The following is a 17,931-nucleotide window of genomic DNA, read 5'->3' as shown; positions in this document are numbered from 1 at the left end:
TGCACACAGTCTTAACTGCTGGACCACCAAGGAAGTCCCTATATGTAATTTCATACTGTTTCCATTTTTAAAAAATATGTACATCTATATGAAACAAATACTAAAGATTGCTCTGAAGGTCTATGTTTTTCAGGGAGAATCCTTTTGGGAAAGCATTTTTGGCTTAATTTAAGATGTGGTATGTCAATTTTGGAGAAGTTTAATTGAGAGTCAAAAATACCTTTCCTGAAACTGTTAAAAAGCATACTTTTATAGCCAGATGACATCAATAAAGCAAATTATTGCTCTTAAAATTATCTTTTTCTGAAGTTATCATTCCATTAACTTCCATTGACAAATTTAAACTAAAACAAAAAATATATTAGAGGGGCTTCCCTGGTGGCGCAGTCGTTGGGAGTCCGCCTGCCAACGGGTTCGTGCCCTGGTTCGGGAGGATCCCACATGCCGCGGAGCGGCTGGGCCCGTGAGCCATGGCCACTGAGCCTGTGCGTCCGGAGCCTGTGCTCCCCAATGGGAGAGGCCACGGCAGTGAGAGGCTCACGTACCACAAAAAAAAAAAAAAAGTATTAGAAATCTTTGGCTTACAAGTACAAATGAAAGAGTATCATTACATACAACCTATGATCCAAAATAGACTGCTTTTTCACAAGAGCAGTCATAAGCAGATTTACTTAGGGTTTTATTTTGATTTTTAAAAAAATTTGTTTTGTTTTGCTTTGTTTTTAGCAGTCATACAGTGATTTTATAGTGCAGGGATTTCAAGTGCTAACATAATTTCTGATTTTTCAATTGAAAACTCTAGAGACCATTTCCTGATGTTTCCTACCCTGGAAAATGTTGCTTCTCTTGATTCTTCAGACTCTGTTGTTCTGCTTTTTACATTCCTAATTACCTTTCATATCTTGCTTACTATTATTCTTTTGTGTAGATACATTTGTCTCCCTAAATCCAAATATATATCAGCAACAACTCTACAAAGTTGGGGAGGCATACAGTTAAAATCTTTTTAAACACAAGTTCACAAACTATAATTCATCCTACATGTCACTGACAGATTAAGCTTTCCAAAACACTGTTTTAATTCACTATCCTGTTCAAACCCCTCCTGATAACTCTCAGAGTCTTCCAGTCTCTTTAATTTAGTACCAACATCCATTTACAGTATGTTATCTTTTAGTACATTCCTACACAGGGTCAAACATTAGTCAGATATGTCATTCCCTAAAATAGGTCTTGCCTTTTCTTCCATTTAAGCCTTTGCTCAAGTTGTTTGTTTCTATCTCAACTTCTTTACCAACTGTCATTTTATCCATATTCCAAAGTCTCATCTCTAATAATATTTCTTACATGAAGCCTTCCTTGATTATCCAGATGAAGTGTTCTACCCTTTCTCTGAATACCGACAGCTCACTGGCTCTTTCTATGATCTTATTAAACTATAATTATTTTTGTATTTGGTCTTACCTTCTCTACTTCATACATTTTAAGCTCATACAGGACAAAGATTATGATATTTACCAGAGCACTATATCTTGCATTACACAACTAAAGAGAAGACAATATGCAAATATAGTTGGAAGAAGTTAAAAAAAAAAAAATCTAACAACTTCATTCATATTAAAGTATAAACCAGGGCAAGAAGTATTACAACATTTAACATTGCCTTAAAAATATTCAAGAGATTCATTCATTCATTTATTCACCTATCAAACAAATATTTATTGAAGGCCAAATATGTGCACAACCTTGTTCTGGTCACTGGTAATAAACTAGTAATATAAAACAAAGTCTCTGCCCTCATAGAATGAAACATTCAAATGAAGAAAACAGACAAACTAATAAACAAGCATTTATTCAATAGAACCATAGGTAGGCAAAAATGATATGAAGCAAAAAGACCAGAGCAGGAAAGAAGAGAGTGACACAGAGGTCAGGAAGAGCCTAAGATATCCAAGTGGAAACTGTTGTATTTCCAAGCACAAAGAGCTGTATATGTGTGTCTGGAGCTCAGAGCATAGTTTCAGGATACATGTAAATTTGAGACCCATCAACATATAAATGGTACCTTAAGCCACTAGATTGGAAGAAATCACCAAAAAGGAAACTATATATAGAAAAGAGGTCCAAGGGACAAATGTGTGTTACTTAGATGAAATAAATGACGTCTACAAAGCCAAGTAAATATGTAATTGCATTAAGTGATGTGGATGCTTACTGACTTACACGAATTCTCATCTCCAACAGAACACTGAATACAGGGAAATCAAACTTAGAACAGTAGCATGATATTCTGACACACTAGATAAATAATGTAATTGTTAATCTACAGAATCCCCTTACCCTTATCATGTAAGTAATAAATATACATCTCAGAATTATAAAATTTTTCCAATTTTGTTTCCATGTCAATTTACACCTTATCCCTAAATCTTATATAATATTTATCATATTGACACGAGAAAATTCAAATTAACTCCCTTTCAGGAGGAAGGGTTCGGTTCTGTATAATTGAGCCTCTGGCCCAATATCTTCTCAAAGATATTTGAGAAGTGGTAGTATATAAACATGACATTTCTAGGAATTTTTAAACTTCTTATTTGTCATGTTTATCCAATAATACTGTTTTTCTATACCTACATTTTAATATCAATTCAAGATCTGGTTGAAGCTATTTCCCCTAGAGTCCTACTTTACATAAAAATTGACCTCACCAGAGCAAGTTGTAAAAAGTAGGAAAGCACTATATAATTTTTATTCAGAAATGTTCGTGCCAGAAGTACATGTTCCACTCCTTATAAACATATCCCCTTTGAACTGTATTTCCTTCAAATACGACCAAACTCTACAAAGATGATTATAATAATTAATCTGTTTCATATATGAATTGGTTCGTACATATAAAATGCTTGTTTTTGGATGCTTCCTAGGTGTATCAAAGGAACGACATATTTTAACAATTGTAATCAGCGCATCAGTCACCAGGTACCTGATAATGATGGCTTAACTCAGTTTAATTTTACCATAGGCAGAATCAAATAAATTTCTTCTTATGAAAATTATTTTCACAACAATAAATCTTACTTTGGAGTAGAAATATTAAACAATTTCTGAATGACCTGGGAGAAAAAAAACAATACAAAGTATTTCATACCTGCTTTATGGCAGTTACTGTTATCACAAAGAATAACGGAAGTCCACTGGTAATTGGACTGGTAGGTGTATCAATCATAAGCTGGATTAAAAAACAGAGAAGGCAGAGTATATTTTATATTGTACACATCACACTATTAACATCTAGAATCTTATAATTATTGGGAAATCTGAAAACATTATACAAAACATGTATCATGGTCCAGATGAAAAAATAACATGAGAGAGAGACTACGCAGTGAGTATAGTTTAGTTCACAGTTTCACAAGTTCACTTTGATGGCTTTTATATGGGGTTAGTAGAATATCTAAATCTATTGCATACCCACAAATACTGCTAGAGTGGACTCAGTCTCTGCTTTCTTAACACAGAGTACTTAAGGTCTTCCTTGGTATTTGCCTTGGAGGGGAGCTATAGCTGCTCAGAATCTCATTTCACATTTCTTTGCCCATCCTGAGAAATGCTGTAAAGTCTGTCAGTTTTTACCCTGGGATCCAGAATAAACTCACCACTTAGGTAGAGAGAACAAGAAATGGGACTAGGGAAAGGGTTTCTTTCTACAAGTGATTTTGCTACACCTAGCGGAGCCAGAAGGGTACAACTTGGAAAATGCTGCTGCAATTATCTAAATCATACAACTGAGGTTTCAATAAACTGCTGGAAAAGAAATATTTGCAGTAATTATATTTGGTTATTTAGAACATGGGTCTAACAATTTATTAATATTCCTTTACTCTGGGTAGGCCAATTAAATTTGTCCTACTCCACACACAAACTGAATTCCTGATCTTAGCTAGTAATTTCACAAATGCATGTTACATGGACATAGTAAGTATAAATTTCTCAATTTTCCAACTAAACCAAGCTGAAGTTCTATTGATGGAAAAAATCAGAAGTTCCTTTTCTGTTCATGAAGCAAAGCAATTAAAAAAAAGTTTCCTCAAGCTTTACAGTGACTACTTCACAATTTTTTTTTCTTTTGAAAGCCCAGGTTCCATGGAGAGAAAAGTTCAGAGTTTATACAAAAATTCAATGCCACACTGGAGGAGACGGCCAAGGTATTATCAGAAAAGAATAACCTCTTTAAAAGAAAATGACACTTATTTTAAATCTTGATTTATACTCAAGTTTCATAAGCTGTTCCTTGATATTTTGACCTTAGGAAAAAAAGCACAATGTGAAAATCAAGAAACTGTCAAACAGCTTATAATGACCATAGATTTAGGTTAAGAAAATAGTCTCCTGGAGAAAAATCAATATTCACGGGGATTCTTAAAAATTATAATTAAAAAAATTTTTTTAATAAAAGTAAAATTTAAATTAAAAAAAAGAAAAGCCAAAGAAAGATTTACTTTGTACAAAGATGGCTCCATAGGCTGAAATGTGCCAAAAACATGTGCTGTGTATTAAAAGCCAAAATATTTATGTCCGAGGCAGAACATCTGAAAGGATGTTATTTTCTTGGCTTTGATTATGATTATCAGCACCATAGCAATCAGTGATAAAACAAAATAAATTAATCTTAAAATTCATTGGCTATTTTTCAGACATCTTGATGTGGTTTAAATCATTGTATTCAGTGAATACAATGGGGAAGCTCTGCAAAAAAAAAAAAAGTGGTCCCACAGTCAAATGATTTAGAATGCAATATAACTTTTCCCTGAAGATATATTTTTAGAACCCATGTCTATAAACTTAACAATTTATGAAGTGATAAAGCTTACCTGAACCAAAAATATAATAAGAAAATAAAAGTTTGCCACTCTTCTGAATTGTTCAAATAAATTTTTTGGAACAAAATTCCACACAGTATACTAAAAAAAAAAAGGAAAAAAAGAAAAAAAGAAAAAAAAAAGATCAATAAGTTAATATTTTAAAATAATATACACTATATACATATAATAACAAGAAAAGTAGTATCAGATTTACTAAGCCCTTAGACAAATTCATGTAACTCTCAATGCTACAAAAACTATCTGGTTTTTAAAATTTCAGGGCTTTTATTCTATTTTTTTTCTGTCTTTTACTATTTATTGGCAATTTTAGTATAATTTTAAAAAATGAGATAAACTGGAACCCATCAATTTTGCTATTAAATTCTTGGTTTTTTAGAAGTTGGAGATGGCAGATCTAAAATAATATTTTAATAACTGATTTTGGATTTTGGTTACACAAGACTGAACCTAATGCTGAAGATGAATTAAGAGCTGATAGAAATCCTAACACTGGATTCAATTTATTTTAAATTTTATTAAATTTATATTATATTTATTTATTTATTTAATATTTTATTTATTCAGAAATGGAGGAAATGGTATAATTATTCAGTTATTCCGTTAAGCATGGGATATGGAAAAATAACCTAGAATGTGAAAAAGATTAAAAATTACTTTAGATAAGTGATCACTGGTATAACCATCAAGAAAATCTCATAAAGGATATGAAAATCTGTCACAATGTCAATTTTTAAAGACAGTAGAGTATAATGGTTATGAACATAGATGGTAAAGGGTTAAACTGCTGTGGACTAAATCCTAATCCAAGGTCATTTAGTGACCTTGGACCTAATCTCTTTGTACCTCACTTTGTGCCTCTATAAAATGAGGACAATAACAATCATACTGTATAGGGTTGTTATAAAAATTAAATGAGCTAATATATTTATGAAGCACAACAGACCCTGCCTCATATTAACTGCTGTGTGTCTGTCGTATTATTAATCAGTTTATTAGCCTATAATGCTATATTATGGGGGCAGGGTAATATTGTACGAATTTTACTTGTGCCACTCACTAATCACAACACAACTTTATGTATGAAATAGGGAAACACTTTACAGCACTGTTACTTTACGCTATGTCCATTCTCTCAGTAGAATGTAAGATCCCTAGAGACATTGTTTTATTCACTGCTCTATCGCAGTTACACTAGAGCACACAGTTAGAGATCAAAACTTTAGCAAAATAGATAAATGAAAAAATATGGTTGGAAAAAGAATTTTTTTTTCCAGATAACTCTCCTGATGTCAGGCAATAACCATTGGTCAATTCAACCACTGACCAATTCAAGATTTTCTCTGGTACAATGCAAGACAGTTCTAATTTCTGAATTTTGGTATGTCAGAAATTTCCCTTTCTTTTTTTTTTTTTTTTTTTTTGGCTGCGCTGTGCGGTTTGCAGGATCTTAGTTCCCTGACTAGGATTGACCCCACGCCTTCGGCAGTAAGAGAGGAATCCTAACCACTGGACCACCAGGGAATTCCCTTAATCAGTTTTTTGAGACCTCAAACATCCTTTCATATATGAACAATTTTATAAATATGCTTAGGTTCCCAGAAGAGCCCACAAAAGCCTATTTGACCCAAGGGTATATAAAGAATAGTACAATGCCTAACACCTTCCTTTCTTAGGTGAAATTATATTTTCAGTTCTAATCTGGGGTACCTAAAACATATTTACCTGTGGTAGTGGTAGTACCAATGGCTCTAGAATCTGGGATTGGGAACTATGTTCAAGGCTCTAGAGAGAAGAGAGGTAGAGACTTCCTGGAACCAGAAGAAGTCAGTGCTCAATGTGTGCATATGAGGTGGTAATTCTGGGTCAAACCATAGCCAGTTCATCTTCACTGGGGTAAAAAGGCAGTTGTCCCTTCAGGGATCATAGTATTTCCATGCAACTTCCTCAGCACCAGATCAAATGTATAAAACTTTATAGGAATTAACTTGACAATGTTCTATCTTTACATCAATCTATATAATAGTGACAATATATTTTACCTTTCAGAATCTTGAAAAGAGCAACTATATAAGTTGGTAATAAAGTAAATTAATTGGTTTCAGGATGCTCTCTTTGGCTAGCTCAATAATACAATGGAAAAAGTGAGAATAAATAAAAATTTCTTAAGAAAGCTAGCTTACAAATGTTAGAATTATTGTTTTCGGGTTTTCTGAAATAGAAACATTAATAGATTGAATGAGTCTAAATTCTGCGTTTGTCCTGTCACACACAGAGGAGGCACTCTAGTAGAATAATATTAAGACACATGAAAAAACTTCTAAGAAAAATAATTCATTATGCTTTAAAATTCTTTTAATTATTATGTAATAACAGTCAAGAAAAATGAACTAGAAGTATACCTTCTCTATCGCTATGTATACAACTTCATCATTGACTTTTTTCCTCCTAAGGTCTGACATTAGTAAGAAAACGAAAACATGGTTATAAAATTAAACCTTCAGCAAGGAAATTTTTTTTAACATCTTTACTGGAGTATAATTGCTTTACAATGGTGTGTTAGTTTCTGCTGTATAACAAAGTGAATCAGCTATACATATACATGTATCCCCATATTCCCTCCCTCTTGTGTCTCCCTCCCAGCCTCCCTATCCCACCCCTCTAGGTGGACACAAGGCATCGAGCTGATCTCCATGTACTATGCGGCTCCTTCCCATTAGCTATCTATTTTACATTTGGTAGAGTATATATATCCATGCCACTCTCTCACTTCGTCCCAGCTTACCCTTCCCCCTCCCTGTGTCCACAAGTCCATTCTCTATGCCTACGTCTTTATTCCTGTCCTGCCCCTAGGTTCTTCAGAACCTTTTTTTTTTTAGATTCCATATATATGTGTTAGCATACAGTATTTTTTTTTCTTTCTGACTTACTTCACTCTGAATGACAGGCTCTAGGTCCATCCACCTCACTACAAATAACTCAATTTCCTTTCTTTTTAAGGCTAATATTCCACTGTATATATGTGCCACATCTTCTTTACCCATTCATCTGTCAGTGGACACTTAGGTTGCTTCCATGTCCTGGCTAGTGTAAACAGAGCTGCAATGAACACTGTGGTACATGACTCTTTGAATTATGGTTTTCTCAGGGTATATGGCAAGGAAATTTAAATTTAAGATAAGGAAGTTACTATAGCAAATTAAGTTAAAGACATATCATGCATCTACAATGTGTAAGACACACTATAAGAGGAACAAAGAGAAGAAGTTTAAATAGAGGAGATTAAGAACAATATATCAATAGCTATATTCAAAGATAAAGTAAAAGAAGGAATAGACAAAGAATTCAATGGGAAGGCAATTCAAGAAGTCAATGAGAAAGAAAAATTTAATGAAGGAGGTCACATTTGACACAGGTTTTAAGGGAGGAACACTCAGCAGGCTGAAAATAGGGGGCAAACAGAGGGAGAATATTTCAGGAAGGAAAGACAGAATGAACAAAGGCAGAGAGGAGGGAAGTTGATCGTGGCTTTGTGGGATAGAAGATATACAGTCTGAAAGGAGTTTAGGGAAATAATAAGGGAGTAGAAAGGTAGTAAAAAGGGAACAATGAGAAGCCAGCCTCATTTATGGTCAGGAAAAACAGAGACACTGTCTATATAAATATCTACATTCTTGAAATTGTGGTCAAAAACATGAAATATACATTCTCTGCAAAAACATAGTCTACATTTAAAAAACTGCAGTTATCAATACAAAATCATAGCAAAGGCACAGTGGTAGGGAAGTTCAACATGAGTTCATGGAATAGCAGGTAATCTCGTTTGGAAGTTTAAAAAAAGTGGTAGTGGAATAATAAGGAAGTAATAAGGGAGTAATGAGAAAAACAGTCTCCACGTGTGTGAAAAAAGGGCAAGTTTATTTTAAATATCTACATTTTTGACACTGTGGTCAAAAACATTAAACCTCATAATGCTGCATATGAAAAGTCATATAAAGATAGTTATCTCATAAGTTCTCCAGGACACTCAGTTTCCAGTATTGGCAGACTGTGAACTCCTAGCAGATAAGAATTATGAAAACTAGATTAAAACAAACTATTTAAAATCCTGGAACATGTCCAAAATATAGACAGAAACTGGAAGAGAGTTTAAATTCAAAAAAATTACAAATGGGGCTTCCCTGGTGGCGCAGTGGTTGAGAGTCCGCCTTTCGATGCAGGGGACACGGGTTCATGCCCTGGTCCGGGAAGATCCCACATGCTGCGGAGCGGCTGGGCCCGTGAGCCATGGCCACTGAGCCTGCACGTCCGGAGCCTGTGCTCCGCAACGGGAGAGGCCACAACAGTGAGAGGCCCGTGTACCGCAAAAGAAAAAAAAAAAAAAAAAAAAAAAAAAAAAAAAAATCTAAAAAAAAAAAAAAAAAAAAAATTACAAATGGAAGGAGTTTGAATGATAAACTATGGCTTCTTAGCCTGGAGATAATATCCAACTCTCACAGCTATAGCAGCCAAACAGTGGAGGTAAACTACCCCCTTATCAACAAAATATCACAGAGATTCAGAGTTCAGGGCTAGAAAAGTGGCTGGAAATTGATGGGAAAATACTGATCGCAAAACCATGCAAGGAAAATGACCCAAATTCAGGACATAAACTATCCAAACCTAGGCTGACAGCTAAACTGTGCACTAAAAAGGAAATGAACTAATGATACTGATACTTGCAACAAGAAGGATGAATCTCAAGAGTACTGTGTTAAGTGAAAAGAAGTCAGACACAAAAGACTCCTACTGTATGACTGTATTTATATGACATTCTGGAAAAGATAAAACTATAGTTAAAGGAAGCAGATCAGCTGCTAGTGCTAAAGGTGAGGAGGAGGGGGACTGGCTACTAACTTTTTGGAGTGACAAATATATTTCCTATCTTGATGACAGCAGTCACATGTTACACATTTTTCAAAACTTATCAAATTATACACTTAAAATTAGTGAATTTTATTATATATAAATTATACCCAGTGTTTTAAAAATTTTTTTCAAGAAGGACTTTTATTTCTTGCATCACTTACTAAGAACTGTATCATTAATCTAAAGCTCCTCTATTACCCTAGATACTGATATTTCCCCTTCCTGCCCTCTACTTTAGAACCACTGTCCAAATGAGATGTCAGTAATGGGTGTGTTGCATATGTAAATAATGTAAAGGCTGGAAAAAAGGAAAAGGGAAAAGGAACCATTGGCCTAAAAAAACATCTTTAAGAAAAATGAGATCAGGATTAGAGAGAAAATATTAGTCGCCCTGGAAGACAGGGAAGGAGCAATATGAAGATGCTTCTTAAGGTGGTCTATTAAGCAATAGCTATGCTCAGAGAGCACCTTACCCTCAGTTTCTGACTCACATCCTCTATAACTGCACTGTCCAGTAAGCCACTAGTCACATGTGGCTATTGACAATTTAAAAAAAATTAAAATTAGATTAAAAGTTAAGTTCCTCAGTTACATTACCACATTTCAAGGCCTAAACAGCCCTATGTGGCTAATGGCTATCATATTAGGCAGCATGGAAAACATTTCCATCATGAGAGAAGAGTCTATCAGATAGTCTATTTTGAAATTGAAGATTATAGAATAATGCTAAGACATCTTAAAAATACCATAGGAAAAAATGAAACAAGGAAAAATATGTAAAGTGAAGTGGTTCCTTGGTACTATAAAATGTTTATAGAAGAAAGATAAAACTGGAGGAAGTCAGGCTTTAAAGTCACACAGAACTGAGTTCAAACTCCAATCTCATCCCTGGGTAAATTATTTCCCTGCACTTCAATGGGAAAAACGGATATAAAATGAGTATAAAAACACTTTGTTAAAGCTATCTTAAAATTGTTTAAAGAATTAAATAATATGAGAAGTACCTAATATAGTGTCTGGCACATGGTATAAATATTAGTTCCTTAGTTTAATTGCAACTAAGGGTAATTTTTGGCATATTGGCTACCTGATATTAGCAACCAGAAACTTTTTATTTTACAGTTCACAATTTTGGTTAAGATAAATCTACCAACCACCATTTCCTTGAATTTTTAAGGATATAAATACAAACAAATCACCTTTTAAAACAAAATAGTACATAACTCACAGTTTTAGTAATAAAAGTGTTAATTCTTACCTTAGATGAAATGATCCGGTTATCTATAAATTTCTGAGGTGTGTAAAGGCCATACTGAGGAAACCTGTTGGCTATGTAAATAGTTCTTGTGTCACTTTGATGTGGTGGGTCAAAGCCCTAAGGCCAAGCAAAAGAAAAATAATGGTCAACAAGGTTAGTTGTTATGATTCTTTACTGCTGGTTCTATTTAACTGATCATATTACACATATTATTACTGGCCTTGAACTACATATAGGCTCAATCTATTTAATTATCAGGAGAGTTAAGCCATATTTTTTTTTCTTCAAAGTAAACAGGTACATTTTCTTCAGATATAAACTAACTAGGTAATAACCTCTGGTAATGAAAAATAGTCCATACGCTGTCAGAAATGCTACCACAAGAAGACCTACAGAAGCACTTGAAGACAAGGCTTCTTTCCTTCCCTTTCATTCCTGGGGTTCCTTGCTTTTCTCTTAGGATAGATTCCTAGCCAGTGAGACGGAAGTCCTGTGTAGCTAAGGCCTAGTCAGCACCTACCATATCTAAGGACAAAGGCTTACATTTTATTTTATTTTACACCCAGATCAACTCGGTTTCAAAGGGCTTTGTTCCCAGAGGACTTAAAATGTATTGGATAGCCCAGATTCATTCCATACAAGCATTTCTTTGTGCTAGTTACATTATCAATCTACTCCCTGAAATATGGATATATGCTATAATTCTGGCCTCAAATTTAGAAGACCCTCAATTAAGGTACATTTAAGAATGATCTCTAGTGGAAAAGTTTGCCCTGGCGACAAGAACACTGATACTTTATTCCTACAGCATTGTACTCTTTTCCAGAGTGGCAAGTGAATCTTTAAGACTCCTTTGATAGATATCGGCATCCCTGTAAAATTTCCACTAAGCACAGACACACACAAATAGTGGAAATTCCCATGTTACCTAGAGGGATGCTTTGTTCAGCACATCAGAATATTAGAAATGTTATATATGGGTTTCAACTGCTGTTATTCATGGTTTTAAACGATTTATTTTGTGATCTTAGAAACAGCTAGTCCAGAACTGTGCAAATTAAATGTATTTGTATACTCCATTAAAAAAATGAAGTTTTATTTTATTTGTTTATGCTACTTAAAGTGATTACCACATTTTGTGGATGTGCCATTATGTATCTGATTTCAAAATCAGTTTAAGGATAAAATGTGGCATACATGTTTATTTTCTCATAAATTTTCTTTTAAACATTTCACAATTGTGCCCTGTAATAACTCATGGGAGAAAGAGGGCAGGTTTCAAAATCAGAGTCAGAACTCACTGCTCTATCTGGAATATCATAATCATTTAAAAGAGATATACCATTTATTCAATCAATAACTATTTACTGAGTTTAAGCACTATGTTAAGCCATGAAGGATTATGTGATTTGTTACATACTCGAGCATATCATAACATGCTCCTACTCAATAAATAAATCAATGAACAAACAGTTTGAATGCTACTGCTGTAGTCTATGGATGTGTTTTTCAAATATGGTCCACAGAAGTTTGCCTGTAATGTTCATAAAATAACAAAAGGGACACATAAGTAACAGAAGCATTAGACTCCATGGAGCATATTTATTCTGTATCCACTCTGTAACCATGTTAACATAACACTGAGTCATACCCCATGCATGTAAACTTCTGAGATAAAGAAAAAAAAAAAGTAAACTTGAGGGTTTGAAAGAATATATAAATCTTAAGAAGATGTCAAGACAACTGAGACTGAGAATCACTGCTATAAAATTTTATTTTTTGCTAAATCCCACCAAGATTATTTCTATGTACATCTAAAGTTAAGAAACAAAAAACAGGGACTTCCCTGGTAGTCCAGAGGTAAAGAATCCACCTTACAATCCAGGGGACATGGGTTCACTCCCTGGTCAGGGAACTAAGATCCCTCATGTCACAGGGCAACTAAGCCCGTGTGTCACAACTACTGAGCTTGCGCGCCTCAACTAGAGAGCCTGTGCTGCAAACTACAGAGCCCACGTGTGCTGGAACCCCCATGCCACAACTACAGAGCCCACATACCTTGGAGCCTGTGCGCCACAACCAGAGAAGAAAAAACCCCGCACGGCACAACTAGAAAGAAGCCCGCACTGCAACGAAGAGCCCGCGCGCCACAATGAAAGATCTGATGCAGCCAAAAATAAATAAAATAAATAATAAATCTCTAAAAAAAAAAAAAAGAAACAAAAAACAAAACAAATGCACCCCCAAAATATATTGATGTTTACATTATAACCTCTCATTCATTACTAGAATTAATACACTATATATATAAATGCATGCACTTTACAGGAAGCAAATGTTTATCATTCTCCATCCCTCTCTCCTGGATGAACCAGTGATCACATACTAAAGTTTTGGAACTCCTGAGATTTCTACAGTTATTTCAAGGAGATATTTTGAGATGTTCCAAGAATAAAATCAGTTTTAAATTAAACTGAATTTTAAGTTCAGCATCGCCATATTCCAAGAAATCATAATTTACAATAAGATGACAATACCAAAAGGAGAATAATGATAGTACGTTTTTCCTTATTCCCAAAGATGCTATAACATCCACTTAAGCATTTTGAGTTGTTTGTCCAGTGATTAATTAAAATGACCTTATCCAGTCATGTTATAATCAATGGCATGCATATACATGTAGGTATGTGTATTTTTTTACACACACAAAATAGTTAAATTGTATATTTGTGACTGCGGTATAAGTACAGCTAAGTGTCCCTCATGGAAATTAAAGCTATAACTTCAATTCATTAGCATCAGCTTCTCTGCCACAAATTCAAGTAGCCATGAACTAAATAAAAAGAACAAAACTGTCCAAAAATGAGAAAAGTGACTTAGGGCAGGTCTGTGAATCTCTGAAATTGTACGCAAATTTGCATATCTGTTCATTAAAATTTTTTTTTTAAATTTTGGCCATGCCACGCGGCTTGCAGGATTTCATTTCCCTAACCAGGGACTGGACCTGGGTCACAGCAGTGAACGCGTTGAATCCTAACCACTAGACCACCAGGGAACTCCCATACATGCATTTTGCTGATGACAGAATAGTTTTCCTCAGATTTTGATGACATAAAGAAAGTTAGAACCACTTATCTAACGTCTTGCTTTTATAATCAGTTCCCCACCTCAATATTCCATATTTTTAAAATGACAGAGAACTGTTTCAATAGCACCTCTACTTTGTTTAACAGGAATCAAAACAAACAGATTTTATCAAAATTAATTGTATAACTATACCATTAATGTGAAGTTCAAGTATAGTTTCATGCTATTTCTAACAAGCATTATCAGCAATTCTATGCTACTGTACAATCTGAACTCCCTAATCACTAGGCTACGGCTACACATCAGGGTTCAGAAACCTCTGGTATGTATCACACTTTCAGCCCAGACTACCCATTCATACCCTGAACCCCTGGATGGATTGCTCCTTTCTTCTATGATTTCATCTTGTCCTGGATAAAGGAACTGAGATAGATTAATGCTATTCTAGCCACCTGGTTTTATTTTTATTTTTAAACATTTATTTATTTATTTGGCTGTACCAGGTCTTAGCTGCAGCATGCAGGATATTTAGTTGCGGCATGCGAACTCTTAGCTGCGGCACGTGGGATCTAGTTCCCTGACTGGAAATTGAACCTGGACCCTCTGCATTGGGAGCACAGAGTCTTAGCCACTGGACCACCAGGGAAGTCCCCACCCTGATTTTATTTTAATGCCTGCTAAAAAGTACAGCTGACCCTTGAACAACTCGAGGGTTAGAGGAGTCGACACTCCACACAGTCAAAAATCTGAGTATAACTTCAGAGTTGGCCCTCTGCATCCTCAGATTCAGCCCTATAGTACTGTAGTATTTACTATTGAAAAATCCACATATAAGGGGACCTGCACAGTTCAAACCCATGTTGTTCAAGGGTCAACTGTATAGGCATTTGGAAACACACAAATTTAAACTATTTAAAAATAACAACTCTCATTAACTCTAAAAAAGTATGAAATTAAAAACCTCTTTTCTGGGCTTCCCTGGTGGCGCAGTGGTTGAGAATCCGCCTGCCGATGCAGGAGACACGGGTTCGTGCCCTGGTCCGGGAAGATCCCACATGCCGCGGAGCAACTAAGCCCGTGAGCTATGGCCGCTGAGCCTGTGCGTCCGGAGCCTGTGCTCCGCAACGGGAGAGGCCACAACAGTGAGAGGCCCGCATACCGAAAAAAAAAAAAAAAAAAAAAAAAAAAAACCTCTTTTCTGTTTGGATTTATGAGCATATGTAAAAACCACAGGTACTTTTTAAAAAAGTGGATCAGGGCTTCCCTGATGGTGCAGTGGTTGGGAGTCTGCCTGTCAATACAGGGGACAAGGGTTCCAGCCCTGGTCTGGGAGGATTTCACATGCCGCGGAGCAACTAGGCCCATGTACGACAGCTGCTGGGTGTGTGCTCTGGAGCCCACGAGCCACAACTGCTGAAGCCTGTGTGCCTGGAGCCCATGCTCTGCAGCAAGAGAAGTCACCGCAATGAGAGGACCGTGCGCCATGGCGAGGAATTGGCCCCCCGCTCACTGCAACTAGAGAAAGCCCAAGCAGCAACAAAGACCCAATGCAGCCAAAAATAAATAAATTAATTAATTTTTTTAAAAAAAGTGGATGAGTATTTAAGGTGGAAAAATAATCCCATGACGGCATTCAAGGAAAGAACTGAAAACACATGGGACTGATTTGAAAAAGACTCCTTTTGTAACAGTAAATTGATGAAACCTAGGGAAACCAAACCAGAAAACAGCTTATAATTTTCAGATGTTGGTCTCTGGCACAAAGCAGTACTTAGAAATGACTCATAACGTTTTATATTTTCATACCAAATATACCAGCCTCTGTACTATTCTTAAAATCCCAAAGATTTTATGAAAAATACAAGCATTACAAATAAGAGCTAAGAAGAAACTAAAACTACAGTCCTATAATTATTGTCACTTCTTTAACGTAACTAAGAAAACATGTTGAGTTCACAGTGATTAAAGTAAATTTGTACATTTAATCATTCCTATGTGTGATCTATTTCCTCCATAATAGTAAGAAAAAAACTACAAAACAAACCAAAAAACCATGAAAAACAACATAAAAAGAAGCTTCAAAATCAAAACTGCAATGGCACTGTTATTAAAATAAATGAGGGCTTCCCTGGTGGCGCAGTGGTTGAGAGTCCGCCTGCCGATGCAGGGGACGCGGGTTCGTGCCCCGGTCCGGGAGGACCCCACATGCCGCGGAGCGGCTGGGCCCGTGAGCCATGGCCGTTGAGCCTGCGCGTATGGAGCCTGTGCTCCGCAACGGGAGAGGCCACAGCAGTGAGAGGCCCGCATACCGCCAAAATAAATAAATAAATAAATAAACAGAAGCTTTATTTCGGTCACACTCTTCCTATGACACAAAGTGATTTTTGTTGGCTACGTGTTCCAATGTACACAATACTTCTGGGGAATAATGATTTAACGGTATTTTACCAAATCTATAAACTTAATTGTGAATTACTGTTTCCTGGGTATAGACTTTGAATAAAATACATCTATATGAAGGTATTATAAGGACAAGATAATTTAACACTGTTGAGACCAAAGCAAGATGAGAGGGAATAACTTAAAATGTCCATGATCTAAACACAATTTAAACTTTTTGTATCAAGTTACAAAATTTTCATTTTAGGATTTAAGGTAGTTTGCCATCTATCGGATCAGTCTGAACTGGTTTACTGAGTTCTTACTAAGCCAGTAAGAACTCTGGCTTACTGCAGAGGTGGGTTGGAACTGGCTTTCCAGTTACAGGGTTCAAAATCTAGAGTGATCTTTGACTCCAAACATCTTAAATCATCTGCGAATACTTTACTACAGGAAGTTCATCTCTTACAGGAAGCTCATCTCTTATATTACCTCCCAAACTTGATTTCCCACTCCAACATACACCTCTAGCAGCCCCTGTGGAAATAGTATGGTGACCCCTCAAAAAAGTAAACACAGAATAACTGTATGATCCAACAATTCCACTTCTGTGTATAAACTCAAAAGAAATGAAAGCAGAGACTCGAACAGATATTTGTAAACCCATGTGCATGGCAGCATTATTCACAATAGCCAAAAGGTGGAAGCAACCCAAGTGTCCATTGACAGACAAATGGATAAACAAAATGTGGTGTGTACAATGGGATATTATTCAGCCTTAAAAAGGAAGGAGATTTTGACACATGCTATACCATGGATTAACACTGAAGACATTATGCTAAGTGAAATTAAGCCTGTGACAAAAGGACAAAATTTTTAATTCATTCCTCTTATATAAGGAATAAGAGTTGACAAATTCGTACTTTGCCAGGCATTTATTCAAGGGGGGCTGGGGAGGGGAGAGGAACAGGGCATTAGTGTTTAATGGGTATAAAGTTTCAGTCTGGAAAGATCAAACAGTTCAGGAGACAGATGGTAGTGATTGATGGCTGCATTAACAGTGTGACTGTACTTAATGCCACTGAACTGTATATTTAGAAATGGTTAAAATGGCAAATTTTATGTTAAGTATATCTTACTAGAGTTAAAAATATGTCAGTTTCACCCATTTGGGACTTTACCATGGATTTTCTGGATTACAAGAATCCTATTTGGCCATAATTCAACTGTGACAGTAAATGTCTCTTATTTGCTAGACCGGTGATTTGAAATCACAGAGACATTTATGATAAAAATAAATTTGTGAGGTAGTTTTAGTTTAGATCAAATTTAAAATCATAGATTTCACTAAGGGAGAATGTAAGGTTTCTGTAACCAAGAACTCTAAATTGATTTTTTTGGTTTACCTATCCAGTT

The 17,931-nt window shown here is 35.5% G+C and overlaps 1 protein-coding gene across 10 annotated transcripts in view; it reads right to left on the bottom strand.

Moving 5' to 3' along the window:
* ATP11B (ATPase phospholipid transporting 11B (putative)) overlaps window positions 1-17,931 on the bottom strand; it is a 124,800-nt gene that overhangs the window by 86,955 nt on the left and 19,914 nt on the right. For 9 of the 10 annotated variants that reach the window (XR_010840693.1, XM_059064521.2, XM_059064527.2 and 6 more), the window contains exons 2-4: window positions 11,050-11,166; window positions 4,875-4,964; window positions 3,152-3,232 (exon numbers count right to left, since the gene is read on the bottom strand). Coding sequence is in view for 9 of the 10 variants with exons in the window: in XM_059064521.2 (XP_058920504.1) it covers window positions 3,152-3,232; window positions 4,875-4,964; window positions 11,050-11,166 (288 nt within the window). In the remaining variant the exon portion in view is untranslated. The remainder of the gene's footprint in view (window positions 1-3,151; window positions 3,233-4,874; window positions 4,965-11,049; window positions 11,167-17,931) is intronic. The other variant, XM_067034093.1, reaches the window with a different exon arrangement.

Source organism: Kogia breviceps, chromosome 5 (genome assembly GCF_026419965.1).
Source record: "Kogia breviceps isolate mKogBre1 chromosome 5, mKogBre1 haplotype 1, whole genome shotgun sequence".
NCBI classification, from domain to species: domain Eukaryota; kingdom Metazoa; phylum Chordata; class Mammalia; order Artiodactyla; family Physeteridae; genus Kogia; species Kogia breviceps.
Note: the sequence above shows the minus strand (reverse complement) of the source record. Positions and strands in the feature narration are given on the sequence as shown.